Source organism: Parasteatoda tepidariorum, chromosome 4 (genome assembly GCF_982258835.1).
Source record: "Parasteatoda tepidariorum strain Cologne lab strain chromosome 4, Ptep-v5.0, whole genome shotgun sequence".
NCBI lineage: Eukaryota > Metazoa > Arthropoda > Arachnida > Araneae > Theridiidae > Parasteatoda > Parasteatoda tepidariorum.
In genome coordinates, this window is record NC_141758.1 from 62,243,120 (window position 1) to 62,261,603 (window position 18,484).

General features: G+C 25.9%; 1 protein-coding gene across 1 annotated transcript; it reads right to left on the bottom strand.

The window, feature by feature from the left end:
- Nucleotides 1–2,784: 2,784 nt before the first annotated feature.
- LOC107444462 (protein arginine N-methyltransferase 9) lies at nt 2,785–18,454 on the bottom strand. Its single transcript, XM_021146528.3, has 11 exons — nt 18,171–18,454; nt 16,607–16,793; nt 15,737–15,863; nt 12,903–13,139; nt 12,133–12,294; nt 11,102–11,377; nt 10,758–10,923; nt 8,273–8,471; nt 6,531–7,017; nt 4,787–4,943; nt 2,785–3,362 (listed from the first exon to the last, which is right to left on the bottom strand). Exons 2-11 carry the CDS (start codon nt 16,782–16,784, stop codon nt 2,985–2,987), a joined length of 2,367 nt encoding a protein of 788 aa, XP_021002187.1. The 5' UTR covers nt 16,785–16,793; nt 18,171–18,454; the 3' UTR covers nt 2,785–2,984.
- Between the last annotated feature and the right edge of the window lie 30 nt (nt 18,455–18,484).

Below are 18,484 nucleotides of genomic sequence, written 5' to 3' on the forward strand. Positions count from 1 at the left end.
AGTAAAAACAAAACAACAAAACAAATTAATATTTAGAAATTAACGAACTGTAACTGAATCCTAACAATGAAAAAAATCACTTAATATGGAGATTTTAAACACTTTTTCATAGTTTGAAAACAATGAAAAAACTTGACAATATCAGCAAAACATAATGATAAAATAACACACAAAAAATTTTTAAAAATACATATGCATGTTTAAATGGCAGAGGTCAAGAAAACAAATATAAAAATTAGGAGTCCTATAAAAATGAACATAAAATGTAAGGATAAAATAATGAAACATTGAATTTCTTCTTTGTCATTTTAAAAGTCAAATATAAAGCCAAAAGTAAGGAAGTTTATATTTTTGCAGAGTGCATTTTTAAATTAAATTTCTGGTATATGTTGTCTATGATAAATTTAAACTGCAATCAAACATGAGTCAAAAAGATAACTTGTAAGTAATTTTATTCAAATAAATTCTATTAATTAATAAAGTTTATGAAAAAGTATATACAAATATATAGATTAAAAGCCAATGAAATTTTAATGTAGCTAATTTTATTTTCTTCAAATATTTGTTAAATGATATTTTTAATAATAAACTAATTATTGTTGAATATTTGTTAGTTTGTTTATTAAACATATAGAGAGACATTTTCTTAAAACTAACTGAGGATTATAAAACCAAGAAAATTAAATTAAACAGAGAGACAGTTAGGAACAAAGAAGTCAGGTAATATTGACACAAATTTAATAAGCTAATTTAAAATTTAAATACATAAAGTAAAGGATCTAAAACAATTTTATTACATTATTAACATCTCTTAAAAAGCTGTGGCACTTTTCAATCCTCAACTTTAAATAGTATAATATTAAGATAATGCATAAATGATACAAACTGAATATAATTAATAAACTGCTGAAGTTCATCAGAAGCAGTACTAAACACTTGAAAGCATTTTGTATCAATTTTTTTTAAATTCAGTTGTTATTCAAAAGTAAAAAGTATAAAACCATAAAATAACAAAAGTCATTTGAAACATTATTACAATATGCAATATTATTACTTGCTAAAATAATATGCATATCTCAGAAATTAGGTGCAGTGGCTATTCAAGTGAAAAACAAGATTCTGAGCATAAAAATATCACATTTTGTTTGATAAAACACAAAGTTTTAATTTATTATTATACCCCTCAATCTTTTAGAAATCGTTTTAATTAAATGCCTTTTAATTTTAAATCCTTCAATGGCATTAAAACTTCCAAGATATTTTTTGAATGGTGAAATATTTCACTACAAAATTAGTCAAATTTCGTTAGTTATCAGTTGTTATTTCAATATAAATATTTTATATTAAAAAAAAAAGACTAAAACATATACAGAGTGATCATGAAATAACAAAAGTGGTTTGAATCATTATTTCAATAAATCAAATTGCTAAAATATTATGCATATCTCAGACATTAGGTCTAGTGGTCACCTAGGTGAAAAACAAGATTCTGAGAATAAAAACATGTTTTGTTTAGTAAAACATGACATTCTTATGCCCCTCATTTTTTCTTTAATTTAATGCCTTTTAATTTTATATCCCTCAATGGGTATAAAACTTCCATAAGTTTTTTAAAAAATGAAATATTTCACTACAAAATAAGTCAAATTTCGTTAGTTATCAGTTGTTATTTCAATATAAATATTTTATATTAAAAAAGAAAAAGAATAAAACATATACAGAGTGATCATGAAATAACAAAAGGGCTTTGAATTATTATTTCAATAAATCAAATTGCTAAAATATTATGCATATCTCAGACATTAAGTCTAGTGGTCACCTAGGTGAAAAACAAGATTCTGAGAATAAAAATATGTTTTGTTTAATAAAACATGACATTCTTATGCCCCTCATTTTTTCTTTAATTTAATGCCTTTTAATTTTATATCCCTCAATGGGTATAAAACTTCCATAAGTTTTTTAAAAAAATGAAATATTTCACTACAAAATAAGTCAAATTTCGTTAGTTATCAGTTGTTATTTCAATATAAATATTTTATATTAAAAAAGAAAAAGAATAAAACATATACAGAGTGATCATGAAATAACAAAAGGGCTTTGAATTATTATTTCAATAAATCAAATTGCTAAAATATTATGCATATCTCAGACATTAAGTCTAGTGGTCACCTAGGTGAAAAACAAGATTCTGAGAATAAAAACATGTTTTGTTTAATAAAACATGACATTCTTATGCCCCTCATTTTTTCGTTAATTTAATGCCTTTTAATTTTATATCCCTCAATGGGTATAAAACTTCCATAAGTTTTTTAAAAAAATGAAATATTTCACTACAAAATAAGTCAAATTTCGTTAGTTATCAGTTGTTATTTCAATATAAATATTTTATATTAAAAAAGAAAGAGAATAAAACATATACAGAGTGATCATGAAATAACAAAAGGGCTTTGAATTATTATTTCAATAAATCAAATTGCTAAAATATTATGCATATCTCAGACATTAAGTCTAGTGGTCACCTAGGTGAAAAACAAGATTCTGAGAATAAAAACATGTTTTGTTTAATAAAACATGACATTCTTATGCCCCTCATTTTTTCTTTAATTTAATGCCTTTTAATTTTATATAACTTCCATAATTTTTTTAAAAATGAAATATTTCACTACAAAATTAGTCAAATTTAACCTGGCTGTATATGAGTAGTAGGGCCCATTGATATTTTATAATCACACATTATAAAAACATGTGTATAAAAAGCAATAAATTGAAGTATTCCAATTAAAATTGCAGTTTAGTACAATTTTTATTTCAGGGCACAGAGAACATTCCTAACGATGCCATACAAATAGCTATTCAAATATTTCAATCTGAACATTAAAAGCACCTCATGAATGTACTGCACATTCAACACCAGCACATGAAATCAAAATTTAATACTCGAAATATTGAACTCTTCACGGCAAATCCTAGGAAAATGCAAACATTTATTTTAAAACAGTAGTTTCATTATCATAAACACCAATTTGCAAGCAGCTATTTTTTAAACTCCACTGCAAGCATATTTTTTCTCCTTTCTTAACACAGACATCGTCTTCCAAAAGGCAAGCGGCTTGCTTGAATAAGCCATTTGGATCAGATGTATTAACATAAATACCTGAATGGTACTTAAGTCCGAACCAATAAACAATGGCAGTGATTTTGCCATCCTCTGTAATTTCAACTTCTGTTGTTTTCTGGCTTTCAATGATGCTGGACTTAGACCCATTTTCAGTTGAATTCATGTTAATTTGGTGCAGTTTGGTAGGTTGACTTAGGCTTCTATGAGGCAAAGTAGACAGTTGTATATCCTGATGGATTCGACACTATAAGAAAAATAAGAATAATAAATCAATAAAATACAAATGAAATAACCAAAATGTCATTCAAAGAAATACTTATTTATTAAGCTATATACATTGAGGTTATATGCTGCATTGCACTCATGAAATATTTCACTAAGCAAGAAAATGATAAATAATTGCACGAATACAATATATTTGCATTCGTGTAGAACATTCTAGAAGAAATCAAAAGTTCCTTCACCAATAACAATAATGAAGACCCTGATATTAAAAGTTACCTATAAAATGTTTTTAATGTTGTTTACCTTTAACCTTTTAATTTCATATGACATGATTAATGCTTGTTATGCACGGCGAAAGTAGAGGTAAGACCTTCAAAAATGAAAAACTTTAAAACATTATGAATTTATTTATAAATTTCATTTATTAAAACATAATTCCATACAAATAAATAGATCATCATCATCATTGTTGGCCATACAGCCCAATGTGAGCCAATGCCTTCCTTTGAAGATTTCTCCATGAATACTTCCGATCTATCTTTGATCTCCAATTCTTTTCATTACAAATAAATAGATATTACTAATAATTTGCTATGTTTTATTATTTGGTTCCATAAAAAAGAAAACAAAAAAATATATAATTGTAAAATATGCAAATTTTAACATATTATAAAATAATGCAATATATAATAATGAAATCTAAAATTTAAACAAAATCAGATTTAAATAGCTGATAAGAAAGAGTAAATATAAAGAATTCTTTAATTGAATTTTATTTTTAAGGCAAATGCAATTGATTTATAATTATTCTCTTAACTAGGTTTTTAACACATACATATTAATACTCAATATTTAATGCAAACAAAATAGTAAATATGTTGCTTTGCAATTCATTATTTCATTTAGCATAATTCATAGTAAAATTAATTATTATAGACACTCATAACACATCTAGTATGTACACATTAATGGAAATTATCAAAACATTTGTATTTATTGGCTTGTTTTAATTTATTTTTCCATGCAGCAACGATTGTACCATATTATATACCATATTATAAAGAGACCTTGAAAACAAATTGAATGTTTGAGGAGCTCTAAACAGAGCATAAATTGATTTAAATTTGCTCATCAAAGCAAGATGTTAACTTAAATATGTGTATTGAACAAAAGAAAACAAAAATATGCCCAGAATTTTTCTTAGACTACCTTAAAAATATGGGTGATTACATTTATCAATAACACCCATTAAATAAACAAAAAAATTGCTATTTTAAATTTATAAACCTATTTTGATACATAAACATACTAATAAAAGCTACATCTAAATAAATATCCCATCTTAAAATTATTATTAAATTCATAAAAACTTGTATTAAAAGTCACATATAAAGTGTTTAGTTTCTTGGCAAATTTACGAACTGCATAAATAATATCAAATACCTGATAAGCATTTATAACTTGAGAAATTTTGTAGCCTGCAACTTTTTCATCAGATACCAGTTTCGAGTATTCCTTTAAAGTTTCACTTTCAACAAGAATAGCGTGTAATTCCAATTCTCCAGGAACAACTACTCCAGTGCTTTTCAAACATTGCAATCTTGAAAAAAATATACACAATAATGTAAAATAATTCAAATTTCTAAATTATAAAATTATCAAAGCGCAACAAATACCTTATACCTACAGTTACAAAGCAATAACAGAAATGCAAATTTCAGTAACTAACTTTTATAACTTTAATTTAAAAAAAGTGCTGTTATAATTCAGAAAAACAAATTATTTCATGTCATCGCTACAAATATTCTAAACATATTAAACTATTATGTATGATATACAGCCAAATGATAAGAACTTTTGGTATTTTTTTATTTTATTTTTTATTATTAAGGTGTAAATCACTTGACCAAAACTGACAATATGTAGCAGATAAAATTCATATGAAAAATGTTTAAAAACAAAATAGTTCCAACAAAATAGTTTTATTAATCAGTTTATAATATAGGATGATAACTAGTATAGGTAAATTTTTTATACTACCTAAAATAATGTATTGTTGTCATATATAACAACAGGACAAAAGTGACCAACTCCCATGAACATTACAGATAGAAAAAAAAAATTTTAATCAAATAATTTCTCCAATGAAAAGTATTGCTCAAAAATTTCAAGCAAAAATGCAAAATTAATCCTTAAATTTTAGTCAGGTTAAAATGTTCATATTTTTGGGTTAAGAAGTAGTGCTTGATTTAAAAACTGACAATTAATCCTCAGAAAACAAGCTAAATATTCATAAAAGAAAAAAGATGTCTCCCCATGAAGTTGAAATGTAACACAAATTCAGAACGAGTTGAACATTCCTTTTTAATATTGATATTATTATTGATGACGTTTTTCATAGAAAGGTCTTGAGAAGTATATTTGGAGGAATTCAAAAAAATGGTGCGCGGCTTAGAAGAACAAATTAGTTACACTCATATAATTAACCTGGTATTATTAACTTTATTTAAAAGACAAAGAATAAAATGGGCTTGCCAAGTTATCATAATGGATGAAGATCGTACCACAAAAAGAGTTTTCAATGCCAAACCAATTGGCACACTAAAAAGAGGCAGGCCGAATTTGAGATAGATAGATGGCCTAGAAAAAGACCTTTTGGTCTTAAAAACTAAAAATTTAAAAATGCTAGTAGGAAAATGCTTAGCCTGGAAAAAACTTCTTGAGAAGGACAAGGCCCACCCTGGGCTGTTGAGCCATTGATGATGATGACTTTTTCATTCTGTTGAAAATTGGTGCAACAAAGAACCAATGCAACAGTTCAAAGCAATTTACTAATTTATGATATACTGTTCAGAAATAAAAAAATAAAGCTAGGACATTATGATTTTTTAAGTATGTATAAATTTTCAGGATTTTTTTCATGAACTAATTTTTATGAGCACTCGGCTATAATGAGGTTGTTGCGGTCCTATCACATTCATTCTTAGTGAATTCTACTGTATACATAAGTTAATAATTTAGAGATTCATTTAACAAAAAAAGATTATATTAAGCAAGAATAAATAATAACATAAAATTTTGGAACATTAAAAATAGCTACATAAATGATAAAAACATCAATATTAATTTCCTAAAAAAAAAACACCAATTACAATTTTAGTGCATAAATTAAAGAAAATGTACTAACCTCATAACACTAATGTCTTCCAGGACATTTTTCTTCAGCAGTCCACTTATTTCCACGGGATCAACAATTAGAAAGTCACTCTGCAGTTTTGTTCGGAAAAAATCTTCATAAGATTTAAAAACTACTTTGTTATAAGGAATGCCGTGCAGGGCACATATTTGTTCAACTTCAGACTGAAATGGACTCTTCAGCACAGTGAGTGTGTAAGAAGGGTTATTTATGAGCGATTTCAGACCTACAACTGGAAATGTAGAGATATCAAGAATCTCAGCATTGTCCATATTTGACATGTCACTCAGATTGAAATTGATGATATCACCCGCCATGTAAGAGTTCAACAAATATATTAGGTTTGGATCCATGGTTAATCTTTGATCAGATTGCATGCTCACAACACCTTCAGCTATTTTGATGTTTTTTAACTGCAAATGGCCTTTACATAGAAACTCTGCTTGTATATTATCTCCGATGTAACAATGAGATGAGCCTGAAAATTATTTTTACAAAAGTTAATATCTTAAGTAAGGGAATACAGCAAAATTAAGTATCTATGGAAAAAAAAGTGTAAAAATTATAAAATATATTTGTATTGATTTAAATTGAACTATTTATTCTTTAATTATGATAAAATAAGAACAATACAGTATGTATTATTGGAATAAAATTTATAAAATGTAATTTCCTGAAGGCGATTATATTTTAATAATAAGTGAGGCATTTGCCATAAGTGGTGTTCAAAAAAAATAATTATAACAATATATTTTTCTTCAATTCATTTTTAGTATTGAAACTTGCAAATTTTGTTTTCAATTACATCATATGAAACAGAAAAAAACACGTCATCTCCAAATTTTCAGGCACCCTACTTAATAAAAACTAAATAGTTCCATGTAAATCAAAATCTTCGAGTTAGAATTTAAGATTAATTCGAACATTTTCAAATGATTATTTGAAATGATTATTTAAAATGATTATTCAAATGAATGAACATTTTCAAATGATGTGCTCTTGAATGCTAAGTTCCTCACTTTTAAGGGCCACTGATGCTATGTACATAAACTATAGAATTAAGGCAATAGTATGAAATTTCAAGGGAAAAAAATTATTTCAGGAGGCCCAAATGATTTATTTTCATAGGGACACTGTAGGAAAAAATACTTAAAGGTTGCTTGCTGCAAAGTGAATTGACAGTTCCATTAACAGTTTCTATTTTTTAATAAGACAGTTTTTTTAAGTTTTTCTTTAAATTATACATCTAGAACAAGGTCACATTTAAGATAAACTAAACTAAACTCAGCCCATACAGGGCCAAGGTCTACTGTGCCCATCTCAGTTTTCTTGACCTTGGGCTCTGGGGTGCAGGAGCAGATGTTCCGGTTCGGTGGTCAGCCGAGCGCGGAACCCCCAGTGTTTAGTTCCCAAGATGAAAGGCTGAGTCGACCTTGTCCGGCCCGAGGATCGAACCAGGGACCTGTGGCACGACAGCGCGAAGCGCTAACGCTCAGCCAACGGGCGTCACACTTAAGATATGTTAACTCAAATATCTAATTTTTACTAAATAAATTATGCTTTTAATTTATAAACTTAAATTAAATTAATTTGTCTGTCGATTTAAATTAAACTGTTTTAAAAATATTAAAGATTCTTATAATAACTGAAAAAATAAAATGAACTGTGATTTTAACTATACAAATTTGTTGACATATTAGTATTAATAAATAAAACAAAAATAATTTTTTTACCATTAATATATTGAGGCAATGCATAAAATATAGCTTGCTCCCAGCAACATTCCTGAGATGAATCTCTTGGTGATGATGATATCATCTCTTCTTCATCCAAGTACAAATCAAACCACACCACAAATGCATCGACATTTCCATTTTTGGTGCACTTAAACTCAGGATTTAGCAACTTTCCTTGAAGCAATTCTTTGATACTCTGAAAGTTTAAAACTTTATCAGCCAGTGTAGCAATCAAAATTTAATTGAAAAGCAACAACAGAATTTGCAACCCCATTAAAAGTGAGTTAAGGTTAATTCCAAATTATCCTGTTTCTAGCAACATTAGGCTATTAAAAAAAATCAAAATTATTTTTTCAAATTTTATGAAACTGAAAATTGCTACATTGTTTGTGAGATCAAAACAGTTTGGTAATTTATTCATTTATGTTGGTAGAATTAAAATATAAAATCAAACATTGCTTTCGAATTTAATTGAATGGCATAAGATGTATTTACCTTATAAAATGGCACAATTGTTTTTTCAGATTAATTATTTTTTTAATTTTAAATAAACAGTACAGAAAGCATAAACTAGGTGATTGTTACTTCTTAAAATATGTAGTAAAAATATGTTGAGCAATATAAACAAAAAAAATGATTCATAGGTAATTATTTTTTTAAATACATATTTATTATTATCATTTAGTTGCTAAATATATACCAATTTTTCATCTAGCACCAAAATGTAAATTTAGTTCCTTAACTGACAATAAATTAGATCAAAGTTTCTTAAACTGTCGGTCAAGACACTGATGGGGATCATACGATCTACAACCAGAATTGTTAAAGATTTTAGAAATTTTTATATTTTTTTAAATTTATTATTACAATTTTACAATAACTAAGTATTTCACATAATGCATCAAAATTTACTCAAACAATTGAATTTATTTATATTGTATTATATTTTTAGGTTTGGTACTTTTATTTAAAATTTTAACATTGTTCTATAGGATTTGCACACTGTTTATGGTATCCCACAAAAATTTTGTACACACTAAGGGGCCTCCATTAACTGCATTAGACTAATTAAAATAAAGACTTTTCTGATTTTTATTCACGCAATGTTACTTAGTTAATAAAAAAAAATACATAACACATTGCTAAAAACAAAAAAAAATATCTTATCTTAGCTACTATAAACAAATACTCAATGCAATAAGTTCTTCATAGAATAAGAAAAGAACATCTTTAAGCACATCTTCAACAAAATATCAAACAGTAATTCACATTTTGTTGTAACCATCAAAAATATTTTTTACTCTCATTCCAATAACCATCATAAAATAATTAAATGTGAAATGTGAGATAATAAATATGAACATAAAACTAATAATTAATATGGTAACATTTTTTTTCTTTTGCCAAACAGACTTGTGATTTAAAATAAATCTGATTAAAAAAAAAATTCAAAAATATGATAGAAAGAAAGTAAAATACTGATTAACTAGATCATTACAGTGAAAAAATTTATGTTGAATTATTTAAATATGATTCTGATTGCAGAGCTAAAGCCTTGATAGCTGTTACCTAGAACAGCTATTTGTTACAGAAGGTATAAGCTTGAAATGCAATAAATAATATTTCTCTTCTGAAATAGACAAAAACCATTTACATCTGCATGTATAAGAACTATGCTATTTGATAACTTACAGAATACCATAATTTATGACAGAATAAATAGATCATCAGACTTAGTTTTAAAACATTAACCAAATTTAATATACTTAATTAGATACTTATTAATGCACCTAAGAGAGTAGGTTCATGACTTAAAATCCTCACAAAAACAAAAGAAAACCACAGAGAAAAATTATGCCATAGAGGAGATAATTTTTACAGATAATTTATCATATAACTAATGTAGAGATGTTACTAAATTATAGATAATTACTCTGGTAATTTAGTGTTCATACTGATAGCATAAAAAATAAATACTTGTATTACATATTTTCACGCTAAACAATCTATGAAAAAAGAAATACAACTTCTCAATTTTAAAAAACCACTTTAAAAAAATTTCCTCAGGGTGCATAGTCAGATTTTTCAACAAAAAATACATACCTTTTAAGTACTTTTTAAGCACTCAAAAATTATTTTTAATCACTTTCCAAAAAAAAAAGAATCATACTTAAGATCTATGCAGTCATAAAAATTATGTTCTTTATCACTTAAAGTTCTTAATTTATATACATTTATTGATTATAACTCAAAAACTTTACATAAATATGATAAAATAACTAGTTTCTGATAAATATTGCAGAGAAAATTGTGAAAATCATGCACTTTTTCCAAACCCTGAATGAAAAAAAGCATCTCTAAAGGCTTTTAAAAAGCATAAATAAAAAATAAGCACCTTTAAGCACTTTTTAAAAATGCTACACACCCTGTTCCTCTCTGAGCTACTTGCAAATCCTCATCACATCCATAAAAAAATAATTACCTGATATGAATTGAAGTTTGCTTCAACAATAGGAGCAGGTTCACTCAACATTTTGCAATTCTCTGATAAGTACTTTATTTTTTCAGTAGAATATGGTTCTTCATCAAGAAATTGTGGAATCACACAATCTTTAATTCCAAGCATATTCAACACAGCATCCTCTAGCCTATAAAGATATCAAAAACATGAAATAAAACAAAACTATAAAAGGATAGCAGCACAACAAATTATTCAAGGCTCATTGTCTCATAATGCTTTAATTAATAAGTTATTTCTAGCATACAAAATATGAGTAATTCATAATTAAAATAATACAAAATTCTTTAAAATAACACATTACATACTTAAAATTTTTTCTGAATTTCTCACATTCAACGGGTACAGCATACACAGTAGCACTATGTGGAATAATTTTCACTCTTGGTATTAATTCTTCCTTGGGCGATTCACTATTAGCTTGATTTTTATTAAGATTTCCTTCAACAACATCAGATGGTGACATGTCGGATGTCGAGTTACACTCCTCTTGTAATAAATGCTTCCATGCATGGCTCAGAGTTTCAAGACTATTTTCTCCAAAAAGACCAGCATCAAATATTTCTGTTACAATTAAATTTACCCTGAAAAATTATGCATTTTGTAAATATGCAACAAAAAAATTTCTGAAAAAGTACCTATGAACAAAATGAATATTATGTGCAAAAATGATGATATGTGTAAATAGTCGTTATTTAACTATGACATTGTCCTGCAATTTTATTATGGAGAAAAAAAACTTAAAATAGCTCATCTTTTAAATCAAAGGCCTCTTTTTCTAGTCATTCTTAATCAACAATAAATACAATGCTTTGAAAATTCTAATTAGAGCAAAAGAAAACACCTGTGTATAACAGTTAATACAACGCTTTGAAAATTCTAGTTATAGCAAAGGAAAACAGCTGCCTGCAGCAACAATACAATGCAATGAAAATTCTAGTTAGCAACTTTTGTTACACCCATAGAAATAATGGTACTTTAAGATGATCTCCATATTAATAGATTCTTCATTTTAAATATATCTCATTCATTTATCATTCAATTTAACTATCAATAATTTTCAAAATACACAAAAGCTAAAAGAATCTGAACATTCAAAAGTTTCAATATTCGTTTAGCATAGAAGTAAAATAAATTTTTTTTAAAAAATAGAATTGGAGAAAAAAATTTCTAAATTTAATTTTTGCATTTCAATAGCTTCATATCAATAAAAATTATTTAAATATTTTATACAAAACAAACATTTTTTTGAAACAACAGTGAGGAAAAACTAAAGAAGTTCAATAGACATTTATTCATAATTTTTTTAAAAAACAACATTTACAGAACTGTATATTACCTTTCAGGTATATCATCCGGTATGTTTAAATCAGTTGAGTGCTTTAAAAAAGCTTCAATAGGTTTATTATTCATTTTAATGACACTTTGTAATACTTCAAATAATATTTCACTTCCTTCGCAGGCATAAACTTTTTCTGCACCAGTATCAACAGCCATCATGCTGAAAAAAACATAAAAATTGTCTAAATAACAAAAAAAAGTGGTTTACAGATAGAATAGTTGCTGATTAACAAGCTGAATTATCCCTCACATTTTATTTTATGTGAGGACAATGATTAATAAATATATATACAGTAGTAACTTGATTATCTGAAATATTTTTATGTTACAAAAAAAAATTTTAATAGGAAAAAATATCAAGTTGTCTTTCACACAATAGGAGATTATTTGAACCAAAAATAACATCAATAAATTAGGTGGTAAATGAATACTATATCTATTATTTAATATGACTAAATCTAAAATTAGAAACTGAAAAGAGTGAATATTTATGACAATTAACTGCAATATGATGCAATATATAAAGAAATAACTATCATGATTATAAATGCTTCCATTCAGAAAATAAAAAGCAGTTATTCAGAAGAAAATGAGATTAGAAGGTAATTATTTAAAATAAAAATTAAAAAAAAAAAAAAAACAGAAGATTTAATCTAAAACTAAATGCATCTAAAGAAAGTTTTAGATTCATTCAAGTAAAAAAAAAACAATTATTATTAGTAATGTGAATTTGTTTCTGATATATTGTCGCCATTAAGCATTATTTACCTAAGGATACCTGTACCAGCTCCTATATCAAGCACTTGGTTGTAACCTTTTTCAACAGCTCGCTTTATTGCATGCTTGTATGCATTATTTCTGACACTATCATTCAGCATTACAAAATGCCATCTCTCCACCAAAGCATTTTTTAAATTTTCCATGCAATACAATGATGGGGTGAAAAAAGGATTGGCTTCATAGGATTTCAAAAAGTAAGAAAGAGAACATTCCACATAACCTAATCTGAAAAAGAAATAAAAGATTTCAAATGTATTTTTATTCTTTAGAATAAAAATATGTAAGAATTGATGAAAGACACAGATATGTGGAACAAAATGCATTAATGATTTTAAAAAAAATCTAATACATATTAAAAAAAATAACATAGGTCCTTTTTATTTTTCTTATAAAAAAAATTTTTTGCTTAACATGTAATGACTAATATAAAAATTATAGACGTAATAATAATTTCTGTTTCACAGATGTGTGGAACAAAATGTATGTATTAATTCGTAAATAATAATAATAATAAATGCAGGGGTTTGTCCAGGCCGAATTTACTACCGTTTAGCGGTACCTTCACAAATTCAATTTTAGGTGAAACGGTAGTTTCACAAATTCAACTTTAGGAAATACGGTAGTTTCACAAAATACTTTTTCTTAAAAAAAAATTTTTGTAAAGAAACGATAAATCTAAATTTTTACCATGTTTCTGTATTGATTTCTTAATATAATTTTTAATTTTTCACAAATTATGTCTAAATTTTCACAAAATAGGTATCCTTCAGAAAAACCTAGACAGATCCCTGAAATGTAAATTCAAAAAGCAACACATGTCCATATTTTTCATTCTAAAAATATATTTAACTATGTCTAATGAATAAAAAAAAATAGGCATGTAAAAAAAATTTATTCATGGATTTTTTAAAAAATAATATCAACAAAAAATATCTAATACAAATTCAAAAAGCTACATGTGTCCATGCTGTTTTCGAAAAAAATATTTGAATAATGTTTTATGACTACTAAAAGAAATAGACATTTTGAGATCAAATTAATATGCTGAGATTTTTAAAAAATATGTAACAAAAAATCCATTTTATAAATTCAATAACAATATGCAATTCTAAGAAATCACAAATCAATCAAAAGTTCACAAATTCAACTTTAGGAAATACGGTAGTTTCACAAAATACTTTTTCTTTAAAAAAATTTTTTGTAAAGAAACGATAAATCTAAATTTTTACCATGGTTCTGTATTGATTTCTTAATATAATTTTTAATTTTTCACAAATTATGTCGAAATTTTCACAAAATAGGTATCCTTCAGAAAAACCTAGACAGATCCCTGAAATGTAAATTCAAAAAGCAACACATGTCCATATTTTTCATTCTAAAAATATATTTAACTATGTCTAATGAATAAAAAAAAATAGTAATGTAAAAAAAATTTATTCATGGATTTTTTAAAAAATAATATCAACAAAAAATATCTAATACAAATTCAAAAAGCTACATGTGTCCATGCTGTTTTCGAAAAAAATATTTGAATAATGTTTTATGACTACTAAAAGAAATAGACATTTTGAGATCAAATTAATATGCTGAGATTTTTAAAAAATATGTAACAAAAAATCCATTTTATAAATTCAATAACAATATGCAATTCTAAGAAATCTAATATAAATAATATGTGATGTAAAAACGAAACAGAACGATGAAACAAATTGAATAAGAACATTGGTTTTTAAAAAATTAAAAAAAAAAAACATTTAAAATAAATTAAGAAAGTAACATGTCTGCACATTCTCTTAAAAAAATTACTCATAAAAATAATATTAAAAGATAAAAAAAGTTATTTGAACGAGAAGAGTAAAAGAGACATATAACTGTAAATAATAATAAAAAATTATCTAGTAATTACAATTGCCTTGACAAAAAGTGAAATAAAATATGAATTTATTTATTATAGCAGTAACATTTGTTTGATTTCAAATTTTACTTCAAATATAACAGCGCAATTGCGTCAGAACAAAAAAAAATTTATAAGAAATGACGATAATAACCATTAAAAAAAAATTTCACATTCATTCACTTGAATATTCATTGACAATATTAAGATTAGCATTAAAACAAATTATTGTAAGTCATTTTGCAGCAGAAAACTATTATAAATTTTATTTTATTTATTTATTTTTTTTTGTCTTTAAAACAAAAACTTATTTAGGTCATAATAAAAAATAATCAGCTTTCCTCATAAATGCACCTATCAAGCTTGTGATTCAATTTTTAGGCTGAAATTGTGATGAATAATGCTTGTAATTTATTTTTATATTTATACTAAATCGAAAATTAGTAATCATTTAATTTCAAGCATAGTGATGATCTAAGTAAGCAAAGAGTCATTTATAAAATATTTCAGTTTAATTTTGTCTCCCTTTCGGAATACATTTAAAATAAGGGAATCTTACTAACAAGTGAAAACAAAACAAAAAATCACAGTAAAATATTTACTATAAAAATTTATGTTTTACATAAATTTAAACAACCCATAAATTATAATATATCATCCACAACATTAAATACTTCCACACTTTCCGTTTCATTGGCTGTAAAAAACTTATAACCACAGTACCTAAAATAATATATGTATGTATTACCACACTACTAGTGGTATACCTATAACCATAAATAGTGAAACATCAATAATAGTATAGCTTATGGCCTCCCTAACAAATAGTACAGAAATTGCAACAATAAAGTAAAAAGAAATAAAGAGAAAATGAACTGAAAGAACTAATAAATATTGTTTATCATCTTATGAATATGTTATTGGTTACCTAAATAAAGTTGTAGCCAATCCATGCAGCACATGAGAATCATTAGGTAAAACTTCAAGAGCTTGTTCATAGCACATTATTACTTCATTAACTTGCTTGTTTTTCTCTAAATCTCCAGCCACTTTTTCTAAAAATAAGGCAATTTTATGTTATACTTTTTATAAAATAATTATTTTAAAATTTTAAGTAGAATTCAGTTTCATTAATTTTTTATTTATGAACTTCAAGTAAACAGTTCTTTATGGCATTTTACTTGTCACAACTAAACTAGTAAAATTTAGTTAACAGTAATAATTGTAATCACTATTTTGAGACATAACTATAGATTACTCTTGCCACAAGCTTATCAGTAAATTTTTAACTAATTTTTTATGCTGATAATAAAATTATGTTTGTTTATATGACCAACACTCTATATAATAACCCCTGTGGTCCAATGAAAAATGAACATTATAACTTGAATACTGAAAACTATGGCAAATATTTACTCAAATACTGAACTTATTTTGGCAATCCAATTAATCCACTTTCTTCAAAATTTTAAAAGTCTTTTCTAAGCATATGGCATTTTGCTCGTTACAAACAATCATTTTAGGTAAATAACATCCGCTCAAAGAACTATAAAGGCTAAGCAAAAAAAAAAAAAGATCAAAAAGTAGAGTATAAAAAAAATGACTTGAAAATATTTTTGGAGAAATTTCATAAAAAAAATTTTGGACAGCAAAAATTTCCAGAGTTTGCGAACAAACTGGGCAGAGAGTAATATCTCATTGTTAATTATAAAAAACAACTTCAGCTAAAAACCTTTAGAAAAAAACATTTAAGTAAAGAAATAACAAATATTTAAAAAAATCTTTTTCAAAATATTACCTAAAGTAAACAGAAAAGCATTTAATAATTCTCCTTTAACAGAAGGCTCAACAGTTAAAGCCACAATGAAATGAGCAAAGGCACGGCTATATTCGTGTTCTTTTAAACACTTAATGGCTCTACTTTTGCATCGCTGCAACAGTAACTGACGACCTTCGGACCAACTATCGGTTTCCATTCTCAGATTCTATAAAAGTAAAAATATATATAAAATGATGCTTACAGAAGGGCTCTAAATGTTAAATGTCAGAGTGGAAATCCTACAATTATTTAAATAATAGAAGTAGAGATAGATGTTATTGGCGGGGGGGGGGGGGCAGTGGGTCTACGTATATCTAAATAATTAGAAATCTCTTTATGTCCCCCTCAATAATTCAGAAAAATAAAGAAAACTTTTATAATTTGTCATTGATTTAAATTCATAAAAGGTAAAATCAAGAAAGATAATCTTTTTGCTGATGTTTAGAAAATTTAAGAATTAATTTTTGTCATGTGTGAAATTTATAATTAGACTTACAGGTATTTTAATTTAGCCCCCTCAAAAATTCAGCCTCTGTAATGCCCATCAAAGTAAAATATTAGTAGTTAATGAGGAAATGCTACATATCTTTAAATAATAACAATAGAAGTACTATATTTTGAAGAAAGGTCTTCTGCTGGACTTATTACTGGGGAGATTCCCGTATTGGGATCTGTGGCAGAAAAATCGCAAAGTCTTGGAAACTTCCGGGCAGAGGCCCGCGAGAAACTTAAAAAAAAATCACAGAAAGGGAGTAAATTCAAAATGTATAACTCATAGCCACCCCCAGGCACCTTGGCGATTGTAGTTGGTGTGTCAGATCACGATACGGAAATATCTCCTTATTACTGTCCCACTCAGTTAAACAAGCATAATAACTATTGACTTTTTTTGGTAAACTTTCTTGTTAAAAAGAAAGAGTATTAAAGTCCTATTTTTTATCTTCATCAAGGTCCATTTTACTGTGAAACGGAGAGTGGTCGCTCCCAGAGGATTCACTGTGTATATGTATATATTACACATTATATTGTATTTTTGTAATAATAATAAAACGCTAAGCATTTACAGCAAATTAAAAAATAATAAATAAATAAAATGAAATAAAAAACGATAGGTATTTCTCCGAATCGTATTAAAAAATATGTTACAATTAAATTTATTTTGTGAGAACCGATTCTAATTGGATATACATTTAAAATAGCACTAAATTTCATAATTTTAAAAATCGTTATTCTGTTTCATTAAAATGACGTGACTTCGCAGCAAGTTCTGATACATTTACAAAACACTAATATTATAAAAAATATATATATATAAAAAAAAATTGAAAATAGTTAGAATTGAATAATTACATACAATTCCATTTCTAGTAAAATTAAAATTTAATTTATTTGAACTTACTAAGCCTTATCATTGAAAAAAAAACTCTTATTTTAAAAGCCTTATTAGATTAAAAAATCGTACAAACAGGAAATTTTTAAAAGAATTATTGAAAGTAATTACATGAAATTATTTTAATTGGATACTTAAGTATAATTTCATTACCTGACTAGGATTTTGTTAAATTTAAATTTGACTTTCAATCTCGGAAGTATTTCGAACGCCGAATAACAAAACTACTGTCCTCTATGATACTGTCTCAAAATATAAATAAAATAGTTATTGATTGATTGATCCATTCAACAAATGTAAAGGGTACAAAATATCAAAGTTCGATGAACTTTATAAAAACTATTTTTAAAAAAAGTCCTAATTTAAAACTGTAAATTTATTATTTCATACAAGCTTATTTATAAATAAAAACGAATTTTTTTCTTTTTTTTCGAAATAATTTCCCTGAAATTCATCAATGATAAAAA